This window comes from Mobula birostris, chromosome 21 (assembly GCF_030028105.1).
Source record: "Mobula birostris isolate sMobBir1 chromosome 21, sMobBir1.hap1, whole genome shotgun sequence".
In the NCBI taxonomy this organism is placed as follows: Eukaryota; Metazoa; Chordata; class Chondrichthyes; order Myliobatiformes; family Myliobatidae; genus Mobula; species Mobula birostris.
In genome coordinates this window covers 39,293,698-39,316,025 of record NC_092390.1, presented here as the reverse complement: position 1 = coordinate 39,316,025, position 22,328 = coordinate 39,293,698, and the positions used below count along the sequence as shown (strand labels likewise).

At 36.5% G+C, this 22,328-nt stretch overlaps 1 protein-coding gene across 2 annotated transcripts in view; it reads left to right on the top strand.

The window, feature by feature from the left end:
* The first annotated feature begins 401 nt into the window (after positions 1-401).
* The window catches only part of LOC140185749 (RNA/RNP complex-1-interacting phosphatase-like), a 47,663-nt gene continuing 25,736 nt past the window's right edge, over positions 402-22,328 (top strand). For both annotated transcript variants that reach the window (XM_072239353.1, XM_072239351.1), the window contains exons 1-2: positions 402-490; positions 690-742. In XM_072239353.1, coding sequence (XP_072095454.1) covers positions 714-742 — 29 coding nt within the window. In that variant the 5' untranslated portion in view covers positions 402-490; positions 690-713. The remainder of the gene's footprint in view (positions 491-689; positions 743-22,328) is intronic.

The window sequence follows — 22,328 nt, the reverse complement described above, 5'->3', positions numbered from 1 at the left end:
GATTTTATACTAACCACTTGAAATAACTTCTTCAGGTAATACTAACCCCAGATAGCTTAACATTACAGAATAAATGTATTATTCCAAAGGAATTGGCACAAATCAGAGTACCACTTTTTGCTTGAATTCGTATTGTCCGCAGAGAAAGTTTACACCTTCATGTAGTTTTCTCATTTGCCTTGAAGCATAATGATAACACTTTATTCAAAGATCTTTCTGGGTCTATTGATCAGTCATTTATTTGCTGCTCGGCACCTGCGAAGCAAACAATCCGTTTTCTATTCAGGCATCTGTTACCTGCTGCAACTACACTCCAACCGCCTCAGCCCCGCGTCTGCGCGCTTTATTTAAAGTCAAAGGTTGATGTTAGAGCGTCATCCTACACATGCGCGTTACTATGTTCTGGAAATTTCTCGGCCCGGTTGTTGATTGTAGGGAATAGATCAGGACGAATAGTTGTTTATTACTACAAACATATTAAAAAGCCGGGGTAGGTTTTCTATTATATTTCCACTAATTAAAAGACACTAAATTGAGGCATAAACATCCTACTTTTGAACTTTGGAGGCTAAGCGCAGTCACGCAGTTAATATTAGTATGAAAGGATCGAGGCCTGGTCTCTGGTGCCTGTTGACTGAATCAAATCGAAGTTAAAACGTTTAACAGCACAATTTTTCTATTTGCTGCAGTGATTCCATCGGCTCCTATAAGCCATGGTGAAGAAGAATACGGTTCCCGATGGGTAAGTATAATCAGACTGACTTTAGACGGATTTAGTTACAGGACTAAATATAGGTGAGTCCTTGTCTAAAATGTCGGCCAACGGGTAAGTAGGAGCAAATCCGCAGCCATGTTAAGCAGCGCTTTAGTACATCTTTTGGTAAGTAAACAACCCCTTCACAACTGTAAGTATCACGCTTACGAGTTTCACGTTTTTGGAGGATAAATCGTACAAGGTGGTATATTTAGGTGTGTATTCATTCCTGGTTTATACGTTCTGTGCGCTGAAGACTGGACCGCTGATCCTTTCCATTTACATGACGCCTAGACACTTCAGGTGTCGAGAAGTAGCGCAAGTTCGGGAACTTTGGATCTACAAGAAACATTGAATGTAGCAACTGCTAGGTTCTGCGTTATGTTAAAATTTAACTTCGGTCGCGGCGGCTTCGGTGGGGAGGTTGGCGAATGACACAAAATAAGCTGTGAAATAGGCGGCGGTAGATCACACACCTGCAAAACTCGGCGTATTTGTTTCCTAGGGCAATGTGCCTTTTTCAGGAGGTTTGTTTCATTTCATGCGTACTTAGATAATTGAAAACAAGGGTTGGATTATAATCAATAAATTTCTACGGCTTGACAACCAAGGAACGATGCAACATCAGTTTTGTTTCTGTGTTACTGTCCAGTGGGATAGTAAAAAAACAGAATTGGATTTGCATTCTATTGAGTTGATCATTTGTATTTAGGAGCGTTAATAACTGATATCTAAAGCCTGTAGTCAGGGGCAGCCTTCATAAAAATGTATCTTAAATACTGCTTAACATTGAAATGTAGGAAATAAATTTGGGGAAAACTCTAAATAAGAATAAATCAATTATAGTGTGTCAAACAGTAATGGTATACAAGAAAGTGATTAGAGACTAAATGGGAAATGAAATTTAAAAATTGAATAATAGAACTGGTGTCAAAAAAAAATCAGATCAAGCCTTGAACTCCTGTGGTAAACCCTGTATGGGAGTGAGCTGTAAAAGCACCTATGCCTGTGTCTTAGCTGATGCATACCTGTTCTATTATGAAGGCACAATTTGCTTCAGCATTCATGCCTGTGTTACATATAAACTTGTGGGAATAAAATAAACATTTGATTAATAAATCAGATGAATACTTTTAATAATAGACAACTTAAGTTGTTTGAGAGATTTGTTTTGCACTTTTGGCTAAGCAAAAAGTTGGGTGTGCATGTCCAATGAACTTTGGGGATCCACTCATTAAATTTGCTCTTGGTTCTGTATTCATTGCTGTGGTTTCATTCCATTGAAATTCAAAGCTTGCTTTTACAAAATAAATCTTTCATACTGTGAATTGTCAGTCAATTTTTTTTGTGTCCCACGTCTGACAGGCAGCACATTTAGTAACTTGATCATTTCCTTTGACTATACTGGCTTTGCATCCATAAAATGAATCTAATTGTAATGTGCATCATTGTTCTCTTGCACATGAATGGAACTACTTTATGGATGTGAATATAAAAGTCAGTAAAATTTTAATGTTTGGTTATATTCAAAAATATCAGAAGGTGGCAATAGCAAACTGCTTCTGTAGAACAATCTGTCAGGGATAATCATGGTCATGGATGGACCATGATTACCTGCGTCATATGACACAGCACAAAATGATATCCAAAATAGGGATCTGAAAAGTGCTTTGATAAGCCATAATCTGATAAATTCTGAAGCTGTTGTCATTAAATCCTGAGCATAAATCAGTATGTCTCATTATTGAATAATGTAGCTTTGACTTACAAAAAAAACATTGCATACTGCTTGTATATGTCCTATATGGCATTTAGACACAGCACTATTTTCAGCAGTTTTAATGATGGAATGAGAAATACTCTTTGATGTCTTGCAATTAAGTATGAGGTGGAAAATTAGGGAAAATATTCACATGATTAACCCAGTTAATTTGAATGAATGCAGCAACCTAAGAGGTAGGCTGACTAGTCTCTGTTGAAAAATCAGATTGAGATACGTTTTATCCGTATGTAGTTTCACAAAACAATATCTTGAAATAATTATTCAGATAGAATAATGCCAAGTGACTCAATGGAAGTTATTGAACTAAACTAAACTAAAAGTCTGAAATTACAAATAAATGAAGCCAGACCTTCTGTTTGTGCCTTTCTAAACTATCCTCATTGAATGCATGGAATATAGATCTCAAAATTGTCTCTGACACACCTTAAAATTTTGGCATTGCTATTGACAATGTTTCTGAATGTGATATTGAGGCTGGTTTAATTTTTTTATCTTTTGATTTTTTTGTCAATACTTGTTCACTAGTATGATCTTTGAATTGCAGTAGAATTACATAGTCATGGTTTAATAGTACAAACAGTAGTGATTTTTCTTCTAAAACAATGCTGTCATCAAGGCATCGTAATCAGCAGCAACGTAAACCTAATGGCATACAATCCTGAATTAGTCTGCTATTCCTTCAATATATTTAGATTTGATTGGTGACTCTGGCTCTAATTTTACATTACATTTGATTGTAGTAGATACAACTTTTTTTCATAACAATCAACTGCATCTATTTATTGCAATTGCAGCACTCTGCTGGATAGTACTGAGCTGCTTCAATCTGCATTGCATTTGAATCTGAAGTTGGCTAAACAAAGAGCAATGAGTTTTCTCTACTGTGACATCACAGTGTTTACCTTGTATAAGACTAAATTAGGATAGATAACATGATCTCTGAGAGAATTGTCTTTTTTAATATAACTTTGAAATGCATCACTGTTGTACAGGCATATTTGTTTTATTTAAATACTTCACGCTGACCTCGAATTGTAAACCAGTGTCCTTGGACAGTTGCCTCTCTCCCCCTCCCCTCCCACCAAGAGGCAGGTTCTTGTGGCCACAGAGGGCTAAACCAATTTTTTTTTACAATAGGTGAACTCCAGCTGATGAATTGGGTATTCCATCGTATTCCAAATGTGCCCTTACAAATTATATTTTGTCTTGGTTCCAAGTACTGTTGCTATTTTGTCAAAAAGTTAATAAAAGGCATCTTTAAGAAAAGAGACCAAATTATATCACAATTTTAAACATGGTATTTGTAGTTTTCAGCAGTTTTTTCTAATAAGACTTGGCTACATTTACAAATGGTGTTAGCATTGTTGCAGTAATTGCTGTAAATGTGTTTGGACATCCAGACGTGCTTTTGAATCAATAAAAGTTGGTGTTCAGAAGTGCCGTTCTAGATTTGAATGCATTCTTATACATAAGCAATTTTAATTAGATCCAGGCATTGATCAGTACTGTTACCTGCATGTAGTAATCATCATTGGATATAGTTAGCTCATGTTACACATTTTCAGATTTGTTTGGAATTTAGAGTCTTGAGTAGATTCAGGATTGCTAAAACACTAAGTTTTCCATAGCTACCTGCTGTTTGATCATATTGGGCTATGTGCAAATTTGTGTGCTTTATAAATTACAGTCACTGTTTTTAAGATACTTTGGTTTCGAAGCACTTTGAAGTACCATGAAATAGAAATGCATGTCCTTTAATTTGTATTATTTAATAAATTTTGTAAAATAACATTAAGGTAGTGAGTTCAAGTTTTTTCCACTGGCTCTTCCAGCTGTTAATTTGATTCTTCACATTTGATTTTAAGTTGAATTCATTTATGTTCAAAATAGAAAGTGGCTTTTTTTTTTAAGGTGAAAGGTATTAGTACCTAATACTCAGTTCTAGTACCAAATTTTTCTAGTAAGCTTGGAAGTGTATGTCACCTGGTACCTATATACGAGGGGTGATTGATAAGTTTGTGGCCTAAGGTAGAAGAAGGTGAGTTATTAACTTCAAGCTTTCTGCATTTTCACTCAGAATTGAACTGCACGTGCATGTAATGAGAGCTGTACAACTCATCTCCTTCTACCTTAGGCCATGGACCACCTGGAGGTCCAAGATGCTCTCATTACATGCACGTGCAGTTCAACTCTGAGTGATAATGCAGAAAGTTTGAAGTTAATAACTCATCTCCTTCTACCTTAGGCCACGAACTTATCAATCATCCCTGCTGTGGACCACTTCTACAAAGAAGGGATCCGTATGCTCCATAACCGCTGGATTAAGTGTGTAAATGTAGGAGGGGACTATCTACCTTAGGCCACAAACTTATCAATCACCCCTCGTATGCGATACTTGATCCAGATTGGAAATTGATTACATGCAGAGGAACAATTACTGATTTCCAGAACATCAGATGTCCTCCTTCAAAAAATGAGGTTTCCTTCCTCCACCATAGATGCAGCCCTCGCTCACATCTCCTCCACTTCCTGAACATCTGAACTCACCCCATCTTCCCACTGCCTTAACAGTGATAGAGCTCCTCTTGACCTTACCTACTACCCCATGAGCCTCTCCACTCAACACATCATCCTCCCAAACTTCTGCCATCTTGAAAGGGATCCTGCCACCAAACATATATTTACCTCATCCCCACCACCACCCCACTTCCGCAGGGATCGCTTCTTTCCTCCATGATTCTCTTGTCCATTTGCTCCTCCCTACTAATCTCCTCCCAGCGCTTACCCCTGCAAGCGGCCAAAGTGCTGCACCTGCCCATTCACTTCCTCCCTCGCCTCCATTCAGGGCCCAAAACAGTCCTTCCAGGTGAGGTAATATTTCATGTGTTAATCTGCGTCTAATGTGTCCAGCGCTCCTGATGCAGCCTCCTCTGCATTGGTGAGATCTGTGGTAAATTGGGGACCATTTTGCTGAGATCCTCTGCTCCATCCACCAAAAGCAGAACTTCACAGTGTCCAAACATTTTAATTTCAATTCCATTTCCTGTTCCAGCATGTTGGTTCATAGTCTCCTCATGTGCCAAGATGAGAACACCCTCCCATTTTAAAAAAAATCCTATTTCTTCTCTCTCTCCCCCCCCCCCCCCCCATTCCTCACTCTGGCCTCTTACCTGCCTGTCATTTCCCTCCCCTGAGGTCCTAACTTTTCTCCTTTCTCCTGTGGTCCACTCTCCTCTCCTGTCAGATTCCTTCCTCTCCAGCCTTTCATCTTTCCTACCGAACTGGCTTCACCTGTCACCTAGCTATCCTCCCCCTCCCCATCTTTTTATTCTGGTGTCTTCCCCCTTCCTTTCCATACTGAAGAATGGTTTTGGCCTGAAAAATTGACTGTTTATTCATTTCATAGATGGTTTTTGTCTTGCTCTTCCGCTAGCATTTTGTGTGTTGCAATTACTGATATGCAGAATCACTACCTAAAATAATTGTCAAAATTTAGCAAAATGTGGCCATAATTAATTTTTATTTGCCTGGTTCCTTTGCTGTTCTATTGTATCAGATCAAAATTGAGTTTGTGTAAGCTTTTTGTATATTAAAAAAAAATTCTGCTTCCTGTAACCAGTGAAGTGTTGGCGCGTCGTCAAGTGGTTAAGGCATCAGTCTAGTGATCTGAAGGTCGCTAGTTTGAGCCTCAGCTAAGGCGGTGTGTTGTGTCCTTGAGCAAGGCACTTAACCACACCTTGCTCTGTGATGACACCGGTGCCAAGCTGTATCAGCCCTAGTGCCCTTCCCTTGGATAACATCGGTGGCGTGGAGAGGGGAGACTTGCAGCACGGGCAACTGCTGGTCTTCCATACAACCTTGCCCAGGCCTGTGCCCTGGAAATCTTCAAAGGCGCAAATCCATGGTCTCACGATTCTAACGGATGCCTAAAAAAACCAGTGAGGTTCAGATTAAATGTATTGAAGAATGTCTAAATTAAAATTGTAAGAAATTTTCATTTATGACATTTGAAAAGGGTGGATAGGGAGAGAAGTGATTAAAGCAGAGCAAAAGTTGCATTTATCTTAATTTGGAATATTGCTTGCATTGCAGTAATAAGTGCTTCTTGCATCCCAGTGTAATTGTCATTAATATCATGAGATCAACAGGTTACAGTCTTAAGTACAGAAATTGACTGCATTCTTATTTCTCAATTTGAATTACACCTAAGTAGTAGGCTGGAAATAATTTCTTGAAATGCAATGGCTTAATCTATATTTTATAGTTTAGGTTTTGTAGAAATCAGTCACTTCAGGTTTCAGGTAATATTGCTTGTTTAAGTTACCAACTCTCAAACAATTTAAATTGAATCTGGAGAGAAATGTTGATCTGATTTGCTCTGGCAGCCTGTCAGCATTTCTGCAGATGAAACATTGGCTGCCTGGAGTGCATTTTTTCTGGATTTCAGTGATCCACACAGCATCATGGAAGTGTGGAATGTGCTGGAATCCAGAGGACATTCTGTTACTTGGCTTGGGAGCTGGATGTACTTCATATTCAGCCGGCTTAAAGCTGAGGGGCCCAAATCTTCTCTACCTAACATGATACTGTTAATTCAGAGGTTTTATGACCTCATTTTGAAAGCAAGGTAAGTATAGTTAAGTATTTATCATTTCACTTACTGTTCTTGAAGGTAGTTTAATTTTCAAATTGATTTCACTTTAAATGTCTCTGATTAACAGACATTTGGAAACAGTGAAGCAGACCTTTATCAGCAACAGCACATAGCTGCAGGGCTAGGACCTTTGTTGGAAACCCCATGGCCACAAAAGGTTACTGTGGTCATGGAAGAACTTTCATGGTCAAGCATGATTTGATCAATTGTAATTGATACTTGTACGTCATGCAGCTTAGGTCAATACTGTCTGCAGACAAGATGCAAGAATCAAATTTGTTGAACAATAAAATTTGCTACATTGAGCAATGATGTATTTCTTGGGGACAGATGTAGACTTGGAGGTAGTAATTTTCAGAAGGTTAATGTCTTCATTTTTTCTTGTGTAAACTCTGATTTACCTTTTACTCTTTTTTTCATCAACAAATTGTTTTATTTCTGTACTAGGCCAGTCATTCACAAGATGTGCACATGTCAAATCCTCTTGAATTACAACAAAGTTTTCTTGATTTTTAACCAAATACTTATCAGTAGAGGCTAACATGCCACCTGTTGTCTTGATTTAGGGTACCTGATTGCTAATATTCTTTGGCTTGAGAAGAAGGATTCTCTGCAAATCCATCTAAATGTCATCGTTTCAGCTCTACCATGTTTGTATCGTAGACAAATTTAGACATAACTGGGTAGCTGAGGTCTCAGTACTGATGTCTGGTTTTCATAAAATTTGGAGAACTTTAAAGGATAATGTAAATTCATCAGCAATGGGCAAATGCTTGTCAAAGCTATTTGATTTACAAGTTTTTAGTTTGATTAATTTTTCTGATTTAAAATTTTTCATTCATTTCATTTGGAGATCCACAATTTCTAATAAATTGTCTTGCAGTAAGTACATAGAAATATCAGGCATTAATATGTCCTATATTCCTCATTACTTCCTAGAAGTAACATCTACTTTCTGTAATAACTAGGTTAAAAACAAAGGCAATTGATCTTTTTAGAATATAAGCCCATCTTCTGAACCTTGTCAAATTCAAAGACTTTTTTTTAATGGAATTTTTCGATTGCAGCATCTTGTTTCACTCTGCTGGACTCTATCAAAGAACCAAAAAAAAGCTGCATGCAGTTAGGTAGCTTTTGTAGAGAGAGAGAGAGACTTGAGATTGAGGATCCTTCTGAACTAGAACAAATTAGCATGTGTCTGTAAGAGAAAAAAACTGAGGAGATGTCTGTGATATCGTGTAGACCACTGGTATAGGTATGGCCTAGATAAACATAACTTTAAAAACTGACACAGGAGGGGGGAAATATTGAAACAAGTATACAATCTCATATAAGGGGGGAAAACTGAGGAGGGGTAGGGGTATATAGGAGGTTGGAGGAGAATATGAAGAGTTAAATATATTACATTGTTAAATTTTAATCTATATACTGAGGGCTTCATTGTATCCTGCCAGGGGATTAGGTTCTGTTTTGGAACTGAAAAGGACTGAACATGAGTGTTCATAAGTTTGAATAGGAAATTCAAATTATAAGCTCAGTCAAGCTTTTGGGCTAAACAGTGATATTTGAGTTTAATTATATTTATGCATGGAGAAATAATCTATTCCAGTTCGGGGTGGGGGGGGCGGTTAAAGAAGTGTGGAGCTTTCATGATTTATGTTTGCCTTGTAAATTTGCAACTGCATTTGTGTTTCAAATATTTATCTTCAAAGTTTGAAGATCAATTGGATAAGGTTGTACATCTTTGCACGTACACTCCTTTGTTGTGCTCTGATTTTAAAAATTACATACAGATTTAGTAAAGGCTTAAGGCTATAACAATAATAGGATACTGTTAAAGGAGTCGAACTTATTGCTGTAGTTTGAGTGGAGGCAAGCAAACCAGCTATGGTTATACACAAGCTGTCTAATTGAATGTTATGATAACCTTTGAACTTTGGCGGGAAAATTCAGTTATACATTATGTAGATCTTTAAACTTTAAGGCAGGAGCAATAGAACTTTAGGAACCTTTGCTACCATTGTGTCATATCTTCATCTTTACATAGTTTGTATTTTGGCCTTTTTACAGAAGGATTTTGTACCAGGAGAATCTTTTCCAGGCATTCAGGATCTCTGCCAAGGGTAATGGAAGAAAGGAGAACCTGGAAAAGTTCTGTAACTCTGTTTTAACTTTGCAGTGACTTTAAGTCAATGCTACTTCCTTGTTCTGGAAGATGTATGCAAATAGAATTGTTTTATCTGTACATTGGTGCCATTTGCAAGGCAAGTTACTTAAAACTTTAAAACTATCGTTGTGATTCTTAGTGTAATGAATCTATTTGTGTCCTTGAAAAGCATTGTACACAACAGGTTCTTGATTCCTTGGATGAAAATAATTCCAATAAATGGGTCATTTTGAATCACAAACATGATAAACGTTTATAAATGGATGTTAGTAAAATGCATCGGGGATGTGAATGTACTTACAAGCTAATAGTGGTTACCTAGCCCTTTGAGCTGCTCTGCTATTCGGTGGTCATGACTGAAGTCACTGTAATCTTAGCTCTACATTTTTTACTTGCCCCTCCGGTAGTCTTTCATCTTGTATTTAATAGCAATCGTTCTACTTCTGTCTAAAGTATATTAGGAGATTCTACTTCTACTCTCCTGTGAGGAAGAGTTTCAAAGAAAAAATTTCAACTTGCCTGTCTTGAATGTTTGACGTCTTATTTTTAAACTTCGATCCCTAGCTCGAATTCCTCACAAGGAAATATTTTCTGCACACCCACTCCATCTTCAGGACTTGTACATTTTGCAGTATCATCACCAGAATATTGTCTGCTGTTTAAGTCCAGTATGATGACTTCCATTATATTTTGACTAAAACCTTGTGACAACCATTGGAGCAGAAAAGAATGTGAATTTTCACTTTTGTAAATTGCATCTATTTCGTTACAAGTCAACTGAAATTCAGTCATGTGTAAACCATAAAATGTAATATAGTAATTTCCAAACTCTGATCCTTGCCTTTGAGCACTGAATGAAAATACATTTCAGTAGAGAAGTAGAGCAACACACTCATTACGTTGAAATTGTAGCCTCCATAAATACTTACATTTTTGACGAGGGATATTCCTTGGTTGTCACACACAATCTTGCTATTTCAAAAGATGCATTGCTGATCTGCTTGCAGATCGTGTACCATATCTGTTTTGCTTTCTAGCAAATTGGGGACAAGTTCATGTGCTGGGCCAACACTGAGAAGAGCCAAGGCAATAGTCTATTCTGCCTTTAATAGTATTTTGATTTTTCTGGTTTGAAAGGCAAAGGTTTGAAAGTAAAGAGAAACATTTCGTAAGTGAGTAGACACCTGGATTCAAATCATTATGGCAAACTTGGAACCATTATCAAGAGAATTTAATTGGATTACTAAACAACCAGAACGACCTTCTGTTTAGTACAGTGAAGTAGGAAACGTGGAATTTAAGAAGCAGCCACATCTGAAAGTAAATTTTGATCCAAGGATCTTAATTTCACATTTTGGCAAACAAAGGGCAAGGAAAACTTGAGAAATTAAAGTTATTGTGTTGATGTTCAGGAGAATTGAACTATTTTGTGGATTGGAAAATGTGTTCAAATCTTATTCAATTGCTAAATGTGTGCTAAAGGAATAAAAGGACAGTTTTCAACTTTTGATGTACTCTGCACAACTTAAGATTTTTTTTAAACATTGGGAAATGCTTTGCAGACAGTTTAGGTTTACATATAGGGGAAAGTAATTTTGATTTTCTTGATTATTGGAGGAAGAAATGAAGCATCAAAATGAAAAATGCTTTTTGGGATGCAGTCAAAACTATTCTGTATCAGTGATTTCAACTTCAATGAAGAAGGAAGCGTTTACTCAAATTTCAGCAAATTTTTGGTACTTGTTCTGACATCGAAAGTATTGACATGAAGATCAAGCAATTTGCAGCAACAACAATCAAGTTGGTTGATCAACAGATCATATTAAACAATTCAAGCAAAGAAGCAATGTTTGACTTGCAGTCCACATGCTAAATGTTGGAGGTACACAAATTTCATTTTGAAGTAGAAACATATGAAAACATTATAAGGAAACATAATTCAATGTGCCCCAGAATGTGTCAGCAGTGATCCACTTGTGGTTGCTTGTCCACAAACTCCCATTTAATTTTGATGGGTCTCCTAGTGGTCACATCCTTGCTAAAGCTTCATTGATGAAGCAATGTTCTGTCTTGGTATCAGAACCATAGTAGTGACGGAGGCAGTTTCTCCCACAACATTTGAAGAAACAAGTATTTAGTAGTTGAGGCATACAAAGCTCCAAACCTGTTGCGAGTAAATGAGAGTGGTGCAATGAGCATGGTGGGCTGAAAGGTCATTTTCTATTCTGTAGAACTGACAACTTTTGTGTGTATGTGAAAGGGTGGGGAAACTTGAGCCACATTGTGACATAGTTGACTGACAAAGATTGAAACACTGAACATTGACAGTTGGAAGTATTCTGGAGCTATTAAAGAGCAGCTGCCATTTTCTTAAAATACATCTTCATTTCAATTTTAGATTGAATTCTGTTTCTTGTGCTTCGTAGTCTTCCCTCTGCATTAGAAATCCATTGGAGACCTTGCCGATTTACTGACCCAAGTGCTGAGTAATTGTGAGAACTTTGTGCTGTCTAGTTGCACTTGTGTTTGAGATCAATGGTGGTTCTGAAATTCAGGACTTCAGATGTGTGCTTATGCACAAATCCCAAATTTGCTGAGGAATATTGAGCAAGTGGAACTACCAGTGTTTTTTAGGAGGAGACATCTGAGCCACTTGGTAAACAACCCAGCCCTATAAAACTAAGCAATAATTATGCCAAAAATGTCAAACTTAATATAACTAAGGATTTTTCAGTGTATTTTATGTCCTGAGCAAAAGTTTAAAAGATGGTTGAAGCTTGAAAGCTGAAGGTTGCATCGAGTACAACCTGAAAAGGTCTGATTAAATCCCTAATGGCAAAGTGGGGATTTTCAGATTTAGATACAGTGGAAAATATGAGCAATGGTTAACTCTGGTAGTTTACTTTTCATTTCACTAATTTGGTCTCTGCATATAATGGTGAAATAACTTTAATTTGAGCTTGGCAGGAAATTGGCCCATACTTTCTTTGTGGGTGGTTACTGTGGAATTCCTTGAGTGGATCTTTATAGTAGCAGACAGTGAAGGAATAGTGGAGATTCTTCAAATCTTTTTGATTAAAGATTATTCGGTGTAATTTAGTAAATTGGGAGCTAGAAAAAGCAAAAGTATCTCAGTGGAGAAAGTGAGTTGAAGTGCAGGGAGAAGACCAAATCATGAATCAAAGAATTTTACATTTTGAATTGCTTTTTAATCAGAAGCCAAAGTATCTACTTTGCGTAGTAAGAGGGGAAATCCTAATGACAAAACAATAGATCTTGAATTACATGTCAGTTGAACTGAATTAAATGAGTCTGAAGATCATATACCAAGTTTGCCAACAATCTGAATTTTGTTTTAAAATTGATGGTTAGGAAACTGTTACAGAGATTGAAAGCAGTGGTTTTGATGGACCTAGTTTTTGATAGTGTATATCCTGTACTGAATGTGGACATTAAGTGTCCTCATTTGGAGATAAGAGTTTATTGTGGTGTCACATCCATATAAATACACACTTTCAATCTTGTGGGTAACATTTTAGATGAGAAATGAGAGGTAGCAGGGTAGATTCTGGTTTGCAGGAAGAAACATCCAAGTGTTATGTACACTGTTACATTATAAGTGAAAACTTTTGTAAGAATAGATCCAGCTCATTTTTTTTTTTGAGCTATTACAGGATACCTATAATACCTCAAAACTAAATTTTAAAAACCACAGATGGGCTAGGCTGAGAGATTTAATTTATTTAGCAATACAGTCTGGAGTGGGCTCTTCCGGCCCTTTGAGCCATACCACCTCACCAAACCCGATTAGCCCTAACTTAATCACAGGGCAATTTACAATAACCAATCTCAACCTACCTGGTACGCCTTTGGAGGTGGAAGGAAAGCAGAGGACCTGGGAAAAGCCACACATTCCATGGGAGGTGATGTACAGGGACTCCTTACAGTATAGTGTCAACATTGAACATGGAACTCCAGAACATCCCGAGCTGTAATAGCATTGTGCTACCACTACACTACTGAGGGTCTTTACCTTGTTACATTGTCATAGAATATCAGGTTACTTTTGGAGCTATTCCTATGTGAGAGCTTGATTGGAGTAGCAGCAGTGTCCAGGTTAGATCTTGACCTCTGCTGTTGGTTTTCTTTGTGTTTTCCCCTGGATGTTTTGCTTTCACTGCAGATGTGAAACACCAAATTGATAGGTTAATTACCCATGGTTTAGGTAGAATTGGAGAATAAGGGTGAAATTGATGGACATGAGAGACAGAAAACTTTACAGGAAAACAATTGGAGGAATGGCATTGCCCTGAGAGCCACCATAGCCTTCATGGGCCAACTTGTATATTCTAAGGAAATGTGATTCAAATTAATTTTGCAAAAGTCAGAATTGAAAACATGAAGTACAAAGAGGAGTTGGAGATTCTGTGGTAGTTTGCAAATTCAGCTATTGATGAGTAAATGACAAATCTGAAAGGGAAGAACAATAATTAATTGAAACAAATAACCATCAATGTCAACGGCACAAGGAAGGCAAGTTGAAAGTAAGCAGTTTAGTAAGATCATATTTCATTTTAAAGGCATTACAGTTGGTCTGGGGAAATCGGCACAATTATATATGAAGATGAATTAGATTCTTCAGCGGGAGTCAAGGGCAAAAGAAGTAAGTGGCAAAGGAAGTAAATTAGGTATTTTCAGTCTGTGACAAAATAGTCGTAAGTATTGGGGTGAAGGAAGAAGAGTTACAAATAACAGTTTAAACTTTTTAAAAAAAAAAATAAAAATCATGTACATTCCAATATGAGCAGAAATTGGAGTTTCTGCAAGAGAACGGGGCCTAATAATCTGTAGTCCAGCCAGGTCAGGTGCTGAATGACTAAACGGAATCATTTGTCCAACATTTGATTTTCTGCATACTTAAGCAGAGGTGAAAGACACAGGTGAGATACCGTTGTTAAATAATAATTTAATTATCAAAACATCAAAGTATTGGTTTGGTTGAGAATTTGTGAGAAATAATTCCCTAGAATGGTCATGTTCATTAGCTGATGCCTAATGGACATGACTTAACTATGGATAGCATTGACTGTCAAAATGAATAAATTGGAGATGACACCTAAAGTCCTATTTGTTGACACAGGTTTATATTTTATAGGGCTTTTTTTTTCTCCCAGTCTACTGACTTGAGGCACACTGAAAACGTAGGGATACCAGTTAGATCATGTTTGAAGTTGAGGTTCCAGTCTAACTGCAGGGCAAGTTTTGTGTTATATGTACAAAAATGTTTGGAAAGGAATTTATTGAAAATAGCATTAAATATCAAATTTGCACAACATTAACTGATTTGCCAGAATACTTTTTGTGCTTAATTGTCAAATAGTTAAGAAAAAGCATTTGTGCATTGGACTGGAGCTAGGACTGTCTATTGGATTAACCTATTAACCAATTTTTCCAGCAACACAATTTGGGGTAAAGTAGTTTATTTAAAAAAAAAACATCACTGTCACAGCTCCTAAGGCTTGTGGCACTGGCACTACTTGCTGCAGCACTTGCCCACTTCTAGAGTTTTAAATTTTAAAAACATGTATATCCTTTGGTGTTATTTAAATGTCTAGCTGTAACCATGGTACTTGCAATAACTGTCAGGCATATATATAATAATTTTAACTTGCTGCAAATTACATTTTTAAGTATGTGGTAGCATATCAACCAAAATGGATCTTCTGTGATTTTAATTTTACCATTTATTTAAAACAGTATTTGTGTTTCCATCTAAAGTTTACAATAATTGTATCTAAAAACCTTTTTGTTTGAATCTCTTTGGAATTTGGGATAATGCCGTTGATTATCCTGAAGCCAGGATAATCAAGACTCCAAAGGTCCACAACCTTAACTACATTTTTTTCCAAGCAGTTTGAGTTGTTTTGATACTGCTTTTTTTTGACTTCATGTAACTTTTATTTAAAACTGTACCTCATTCTTTGTAGAGTTGTGTTGCCATCTCATTTATGTTGCTAAAAAATTTCTGAATTGTTTATAGCTTAAAATATTGTAATAAATCAAAAGGTGGTTTTGGATTGAAATTTGGCTTTATGGTTCTTTGAACAATTATGCTTATGTGTTCACTAATTTTTTTTGTGTGGCTTATTCACTTATATAATTATTTAAACGTGCAGTTTAGTTGTCAGATAATGATTCCATTGTGAAATGGAATTTGGTTTGTAAATGGAATGCATTATCTCAGGCTTTCTCAACAGTGGATTTATCCTTTTTACTTGAATAATCACCAGTAATAGAAAAAGAAATGGGGAAGCCATGACCGATTTCTGTTTGGTTAAGTGGTTGAAATGTAATTTCATTAGAATGCCATAGATATATGGCTGTAGATTAAAGTACCTAACAAATCAAACAATTATTATTTGTTAATGTGAAGGATTTTTTTAAATCTTGTAAACTCTGATCATTGCCCCCATTCCTCTTCTCATTCTCACAACTGATCAGAGTTACTAAATCTCTGGAAGACTTCATTAAAATTTGAGAGAGAAGTGCATTGAATACCTGGCAATTTGGCTTTGAAGAGATTAAGATTGTTTCTTCTATAAGATGGAACAATGTGGCTGATTGAGGAAAATTTTAAAGCAAATAACATGCCTTCTCAATTTTTTTTATGGTTGAAGTATTTTGAGAGAAATTTTAAATGGATCGACTCCATAAACGAAGAACTGCTGATACTAAACTTGAAAATGAAGAGCCTGAAGAGAGAATTGGTGCATTGAAGTGAAGCCTGCAAGTAGTTTGTTTATATTGCAGTGCCCAAGATGCCTTATTTTTACAGCTTTTAATACAAGATCAAAGTTAATAAATTTCCTTTATTGGGTAATTGATGTAAAAGGATGTGTAACCTAATGTGATCATTTATATTCATCTTCATGGAAAGCATTGTTTGTAAAGTTATTGGGTCCACTGCATTTACTATTCAATGAATTTTACAGAGCAAAGTTGTGATTGTCTCATTTTTTTTTAAATAAAGTTTTTTTATGCAACCTTAAGGTTTGTAAAGTTGCTATGTTTAGATCCTGACAGTACAGAGAGTTGTTAAGCTAGCACCCAATATGTAGTAATCTGCGGCCTCTACTAGGTAGTGAAAAATTGATAGTAAAAGAGCAGTTTTTGTATAGTATCTGGCTTCCTCAGGCTGGGCAATTCCAGGGTTGTGTCGGTATTGTAGATACAATTGGGTTGTAACATGCACATGCACAAAAGTGAGAACTTGGTACAGTTAAAGGATTTGACATAATTAAAATGTATCTGGAGGAATGTAACATGACTTCGATTATGGATCAAATGCAGACATCTTACACTGCAAGCCTAACTTAGGTTTTTATAATTAGTGAAATGTAACTTTTAAAGATTCCTTCATTGAATGTAATTTACTTTTGAATGGGGAGTAGGAAGAAATTTAGCAGTACCTTAAATCATGAAGATGGCCCTAAACCAGCTTCTAGTTAAAGTAAATTATATATTTTTTAAACTTTGTCTTTAGGTTTGTTTTTGCTCTCTTCAGATGGTATTAAGATTTTCATGGAGATTATTCTTTGGTTGATCATCATTTTATAGAGTCATTCAATTTTAGGATTGAAACGATAGAGATGTGGAATTTTGGTAGCTGATTAAAATATAGTGGTCTCACACACTGCTTAGTTATCAGAGATGTAGCCAAGAGTTGAAACAGTTTTGGAGAGTAAAGATTTGACATGTTTAACCATTTGATGTATTTAAAGTCCAAGGAAGAACAGTAGAGTGATAGAACCTTTAATTAGGAAAGAAAATACTGAACGCTTTTTAAAAAACGCGATATTTCCATTTTACTTAGCCATTTCCATTTTAAATGTAGTGGAATTGAATTAAATTTGCAGAATTCTTTAAAATATGGCATTATGCCAAGGAATAAGAAGTAACCAGTATTTGAGCACTTAATTACAAAGTAGGCAAAGGAAAGCCTTTTTGGAAATAGGAATGGCAACCAGCTTGTTCACAGTATGAAGTTAATATCTACAAACGTCTAAAGCTATAAATAGTAGGGAACTGTTCAATGTGTATTGCAAAGGATGTCATTTTGCTATATCAAGTTCTGTGAAATTATCAAACATAGTTGCAAGAAAAAAATTTGTGAACCCATTGCGATTACTTGGTTTTCTGCATTAATTACTAATAAAATGTGGTCTGACCTTCTTCTACGTCACAATACTAAGACAAACCCAATCTACCTAAACTAGTAACACAAACAATTGTACTTTTCATGTCTTTATTGAACACATTGTTTAATCGTTCACAGTCCAAGCTGGAAAAAGTATGTGAGCCCTTGTATTTAATAACTGGTAGAACCTTTAGCAGCAATAACCTTCACCAAACATTTCCTGTAGGGGCTGATTAGACTTGCACAACAGCGAGGAGGAATTTTAGACCACGCCTCCATACAAATTGTTTCAGTTCATCAATATTTTTGGGATACCTTGCATGAACAGTCCTCTCCAGGACATGCCACAGCATCTCAATTGGGTTAAGCACTGGACAGTGACTTGGCCGTTCCAAAACACTAATTTTCTTTTTAAACTATTCTGTTGATTATTCTTGTGTTTCAGATCATTGTCTTGTTATAGCATCCAGCTTCTATTAAGCTTCAGGTGATGGACTGCTACCCTGCTTGCATTTTACTCTGTAAAATGTCTTGATAGAATTTTGAGTTAATTGTTCCCTCAGCAATTGCAAGCTGTCCAGGCCCTTCAGGCAACAAAACAGCCCAAACCATGCTTCACAGTTGGGAAGAGGTTTTGGTGTTGGTGTGTAGTGTCCTTTTTCTCCAAACATAGCAGGGTGAATTTATGCCAAAAAGCTCAACTTTTGTCTCATCTGTCCACAGAACATTGCCCCAGAAATGTTGTGGAACATCCAGATAGTCTTGCAAGCTTGAGATGTGCTGCAATTTTTTTTTGTTTTTTTGAGAGTGGGTTCTTCTGTGGTGTCCTTACATGAACACCATTCTTGCTTATGGTTTTTCTTATAGTGGACACATGAACAAAGTCTTTAGCAAGTTCTAGAGATTTCTACAGGTCTTTTGTTATCCTTGGGTTCTTTTTCACCTTCAGCATTGCACGTTGTGCTCTTGGTGTGATCTTTGCAGGACACCCACTCCTAGGGAGAGCAACAGTAGTGAATTTCCTCCATTCGTAGACAATTTCTCATACTGTGGACTGATGAACACTTGGGTCTTTAAAAATGCTTTTGTAGCCTTTTCCAACTTCATGCAGCTCTACAATTATTCTTCTAAGGTCCTCTGAAAGTTGTTTTGATCGTGGCATGGTGCACATACAGATTTCTTTTAAAGGGTAGGCTCTGTCAGTAACCTGACTTTGTCTTTTTATAGGGGCAGGACACCTCTTTCACTTTCATCTCATTGATTGGAACACCTAACTCCAAATAGCTTTTGTAGAAGGCATTAACCTAGAGGTTCACATACTACTTTGAACCCAGACTGATCGTTAAAATGGTGTAGTCAGTATTTATGAGAAATACAGTTGTTTGTATATTACTAGTTTAGGCAGATTGTGTTTGTCTATTATTGTAACTTAGATGAAGATCACCCACATTTTGAGTAATTAATGCAGAAAACTGGGTAATTACAAAGGGTTCACAAACTTCTTTCTTGCAACTCTACATATTTGGACATTTGAGATTTGAAGCTCGAGGCATTCAGCATTGAAAGCAGTGCTAACATGCATAAAGAGCAGCAGGAGAAGTAAAACTTTCCAGTGGATGTATACATTCTAATTTCACTAGTTCAAGGATCAGTGATGGACTCTTATATTTGCCTAGTTTTGAAATCTTAAAGTGGGGTAAATTCACCAGAAGGATTAGGGTTGATGACCAATGAAAACACTGAATGTATACAGAAAAACGAGGAATTCTGTGGTTGCTGGAAATTCAAGCAACATTCATCAAAGTTGCTGGTGAACACAGCAGGCCAGGCAACATCTCTAGGAAGAGGTACAGTCGACGTTTCGGGCCGAGACCCTTTGTCAGGATTAACTGAAGGAAGAGCTAGTAAGAGATTTGAAAGGGGGAGGGGGAGATCCAAAATGATAGAAGACGGGAGGGGGAGGGATGGAGCCAAGAGCTGGACAGGTGATGTATACAGAGTTTGGAAAAGGAAGCAAAGCCTGTACAGAGAAATGTGAAATCAAACATGACAGAAAAGTAGAAAATGACCCTTAAGTTGTACAACTTACTGTAAAGAGGAAGTCCAAATACCAGTGCTTTGTTTTATAGTTCATGCTAGGTCTTGGTATTCCAGTTTATCGGCATGCAATTCAGCGAAACCTGGTATGTGACATTTTCACATTAGTCTAAAACATTCTATTGCTTCTCTTCCCATTCTATAATTCTGAAAGCTTTCCAACATTTCGCATTTAACTGCTTACATTTTCTGTTGATCCTTGTTCCATCCCCACTCATGTCATTACACTTTAGCAACTATGATTGCAAATATATTAGTCCTGGACCCCAGAAGTCTTATTTGTTTGTGTTGCTACTTAAAATCTACTTGTGCAAAATCTAACTTTTTTTTTCCACATTCCTGAGGAATATGAATTGGACTGAATTTTACATAAATAAAAGTCAGTGATTTGGCACAGCTAGTTTCGGTCATTATAAAATGTACTCACTAGAAAATTGAAGGAATTAAAGATTTGGAAAAACTGCACCTTTGAAAGATTTTTTGCAAGATTATTTCTGAAATTAATTGAATCCATAAAGCATAAATTTAAGGATGGACTGCTAAAACTTAAGGATTCCTAGCGGAAATTCCTATATGATGAACTTGTATCATTCTAACCTCCTTCATCAAATGAAACTCTATTTCTAGCAAGTAGTTTGTCAATAATGGGAAGCTTGGATGTTTTGAATCATTTCTACCCATGCTATTTGACCATTCAGGATAGTGATGAGGCTCTGATTGTTTGAATGAGTAAATAGGCCCAAGTTTGAAAAAGCATCTCATACCTTTCTACTCCATGTGACACTGTTGCCTTATGGGGAAAAAATTGTTGAACTTTTGAAAGTGTTTTATTTTGGCCTTCAGGCATTTATTATACATTCTGATCAATTGTCACCTATTTTTGAAACTTAACTCATTTTGATGATACCTTTTATCCGTATCCTATTACATTTTTAAGGTTTTAAAGGTAGGGCCACTTATTTAATTTTCAGATTTATCTCACGTGGATGAAAATCTTTTGTGATTTGCTGCTGCCAGGTGCTAAAATCCTGTGGTTTGAGGGCTGGATCAGAATTGCATTAAATAGTTAAGAATGCTTCTCATCAATGAATATTATTTGATAAGTTTATTATAAATTATAAGTTTTTAAATCCAGAACAGTTAATCAAGTGTGGTAGAGTCCAAATTCCTCATTGTAGTATTGAAGTTGTAACTGCATTCGTTCGAGGAAAATCACAAATATTAAAAGCAAAAGGCAAATTGTAGTGACACCTAGTACAAGTCAGTGAAATTGTCTCTCTAATCATTTATCCTCCTGTGTATGTTACAAAACACAGTTGGAAAATCTTAATAAAATAGTCCCATGGAACCACTAAATATTTATTGACCATTTCTCAATACACCTGTACGTCAGGATCAGTAATCTAGTAACTATGAATCTTAAAACGAGGGCAAGCTCTTTTCACATACATTGACTGTTGGCAATAGTAGCATATGCAGTAGGTAAGTTATAACTTAGTATTCAAATGCCCATCTTGGTACTGCCTGGATATTTGAGCATTTGGAAGACTGGTGATTTGCCTACTGCTGTGGGGCTGCAGAAAAATGCCATGTGGGAACTTGGTTTGCGACACATTTCTGAATTGTGAACAGTTTAGGTTATGAGCAGTTCACAAAAACAAACCCTGCTACAATTGGGGGGGGGGGGGCCTATACATTGAATATTAGTAATTGTATCCATATTTTAGAAAGCTGGATACATTTGAATTATTAAAACGTATGCAAGATGTCTTAAATCTATCAGAAAGGCTCTACAGGAGATAAATGTGATACTGTACCTTTTTCTGATATTAATCATTAAGTTCAATAATTTACATGGTTAATTGTATTGATTGAAGTTCAAAATATTCAGATTTCAAGGCTATGTTGTTTCCTCATTCATAATACTTGAGCTCTTGAAAATTATTCAATGACAACCCACACATCAAACTACAGCAGCTGTCAAAATTGTAAAGCAGGGACACAATTTGAGTTCATATTAATTCTCAAACAATATTTAAATGTCAACATACAGTATATAGGTTGTCAGGTAACTAAATGCACATCTATTAATCATTTGTTTAAAAAAAAAATTGATCCTTGGAGTGGCACATTGTTCCAGGGAGAAAATATTAGGGTAATTTAGGATTGTTTCAGTAGCTGCTTCTTAACCCTGTGCTGTGGCCTTAGTGGTAGAAAACTTGTTGAGACTTTTTTAAATTCCTTTTGGCCATTCTCAAAGGTAGTCATATGGGTTGCACTGTGGCACAGCCAGTAGAGTCACCACCTCTCAATCTCAGAGATCCTGACGTTGAATGCTATGTGAGGTTTACACATTCATCCTTCTTCCAGATGCCCTAGCTTCTCATATACTAAAGGCATGTGGGATATTAGATTACTTGGGCACTGTAAAGTGCATCATGGTAGAACTTGCGGGGTGGGGGTTGTTAAAGAGAATGTGGAGAAAATAAATTTATATGGGATTAATGTAGAGATAGTATAAAATGAATGGTTTATGGTGTGTCAATTCAGTGAGCAGAAGAGCCTGTTTGTGTGTTCCCATAGCTTTGATATTCCTTGTGGACCTCTCACTAGGCCATGTAAAAGTAGGCTGAAGTTAAAGGAGCATGAAACATTGCAAATAAGTAATTTTGCAAA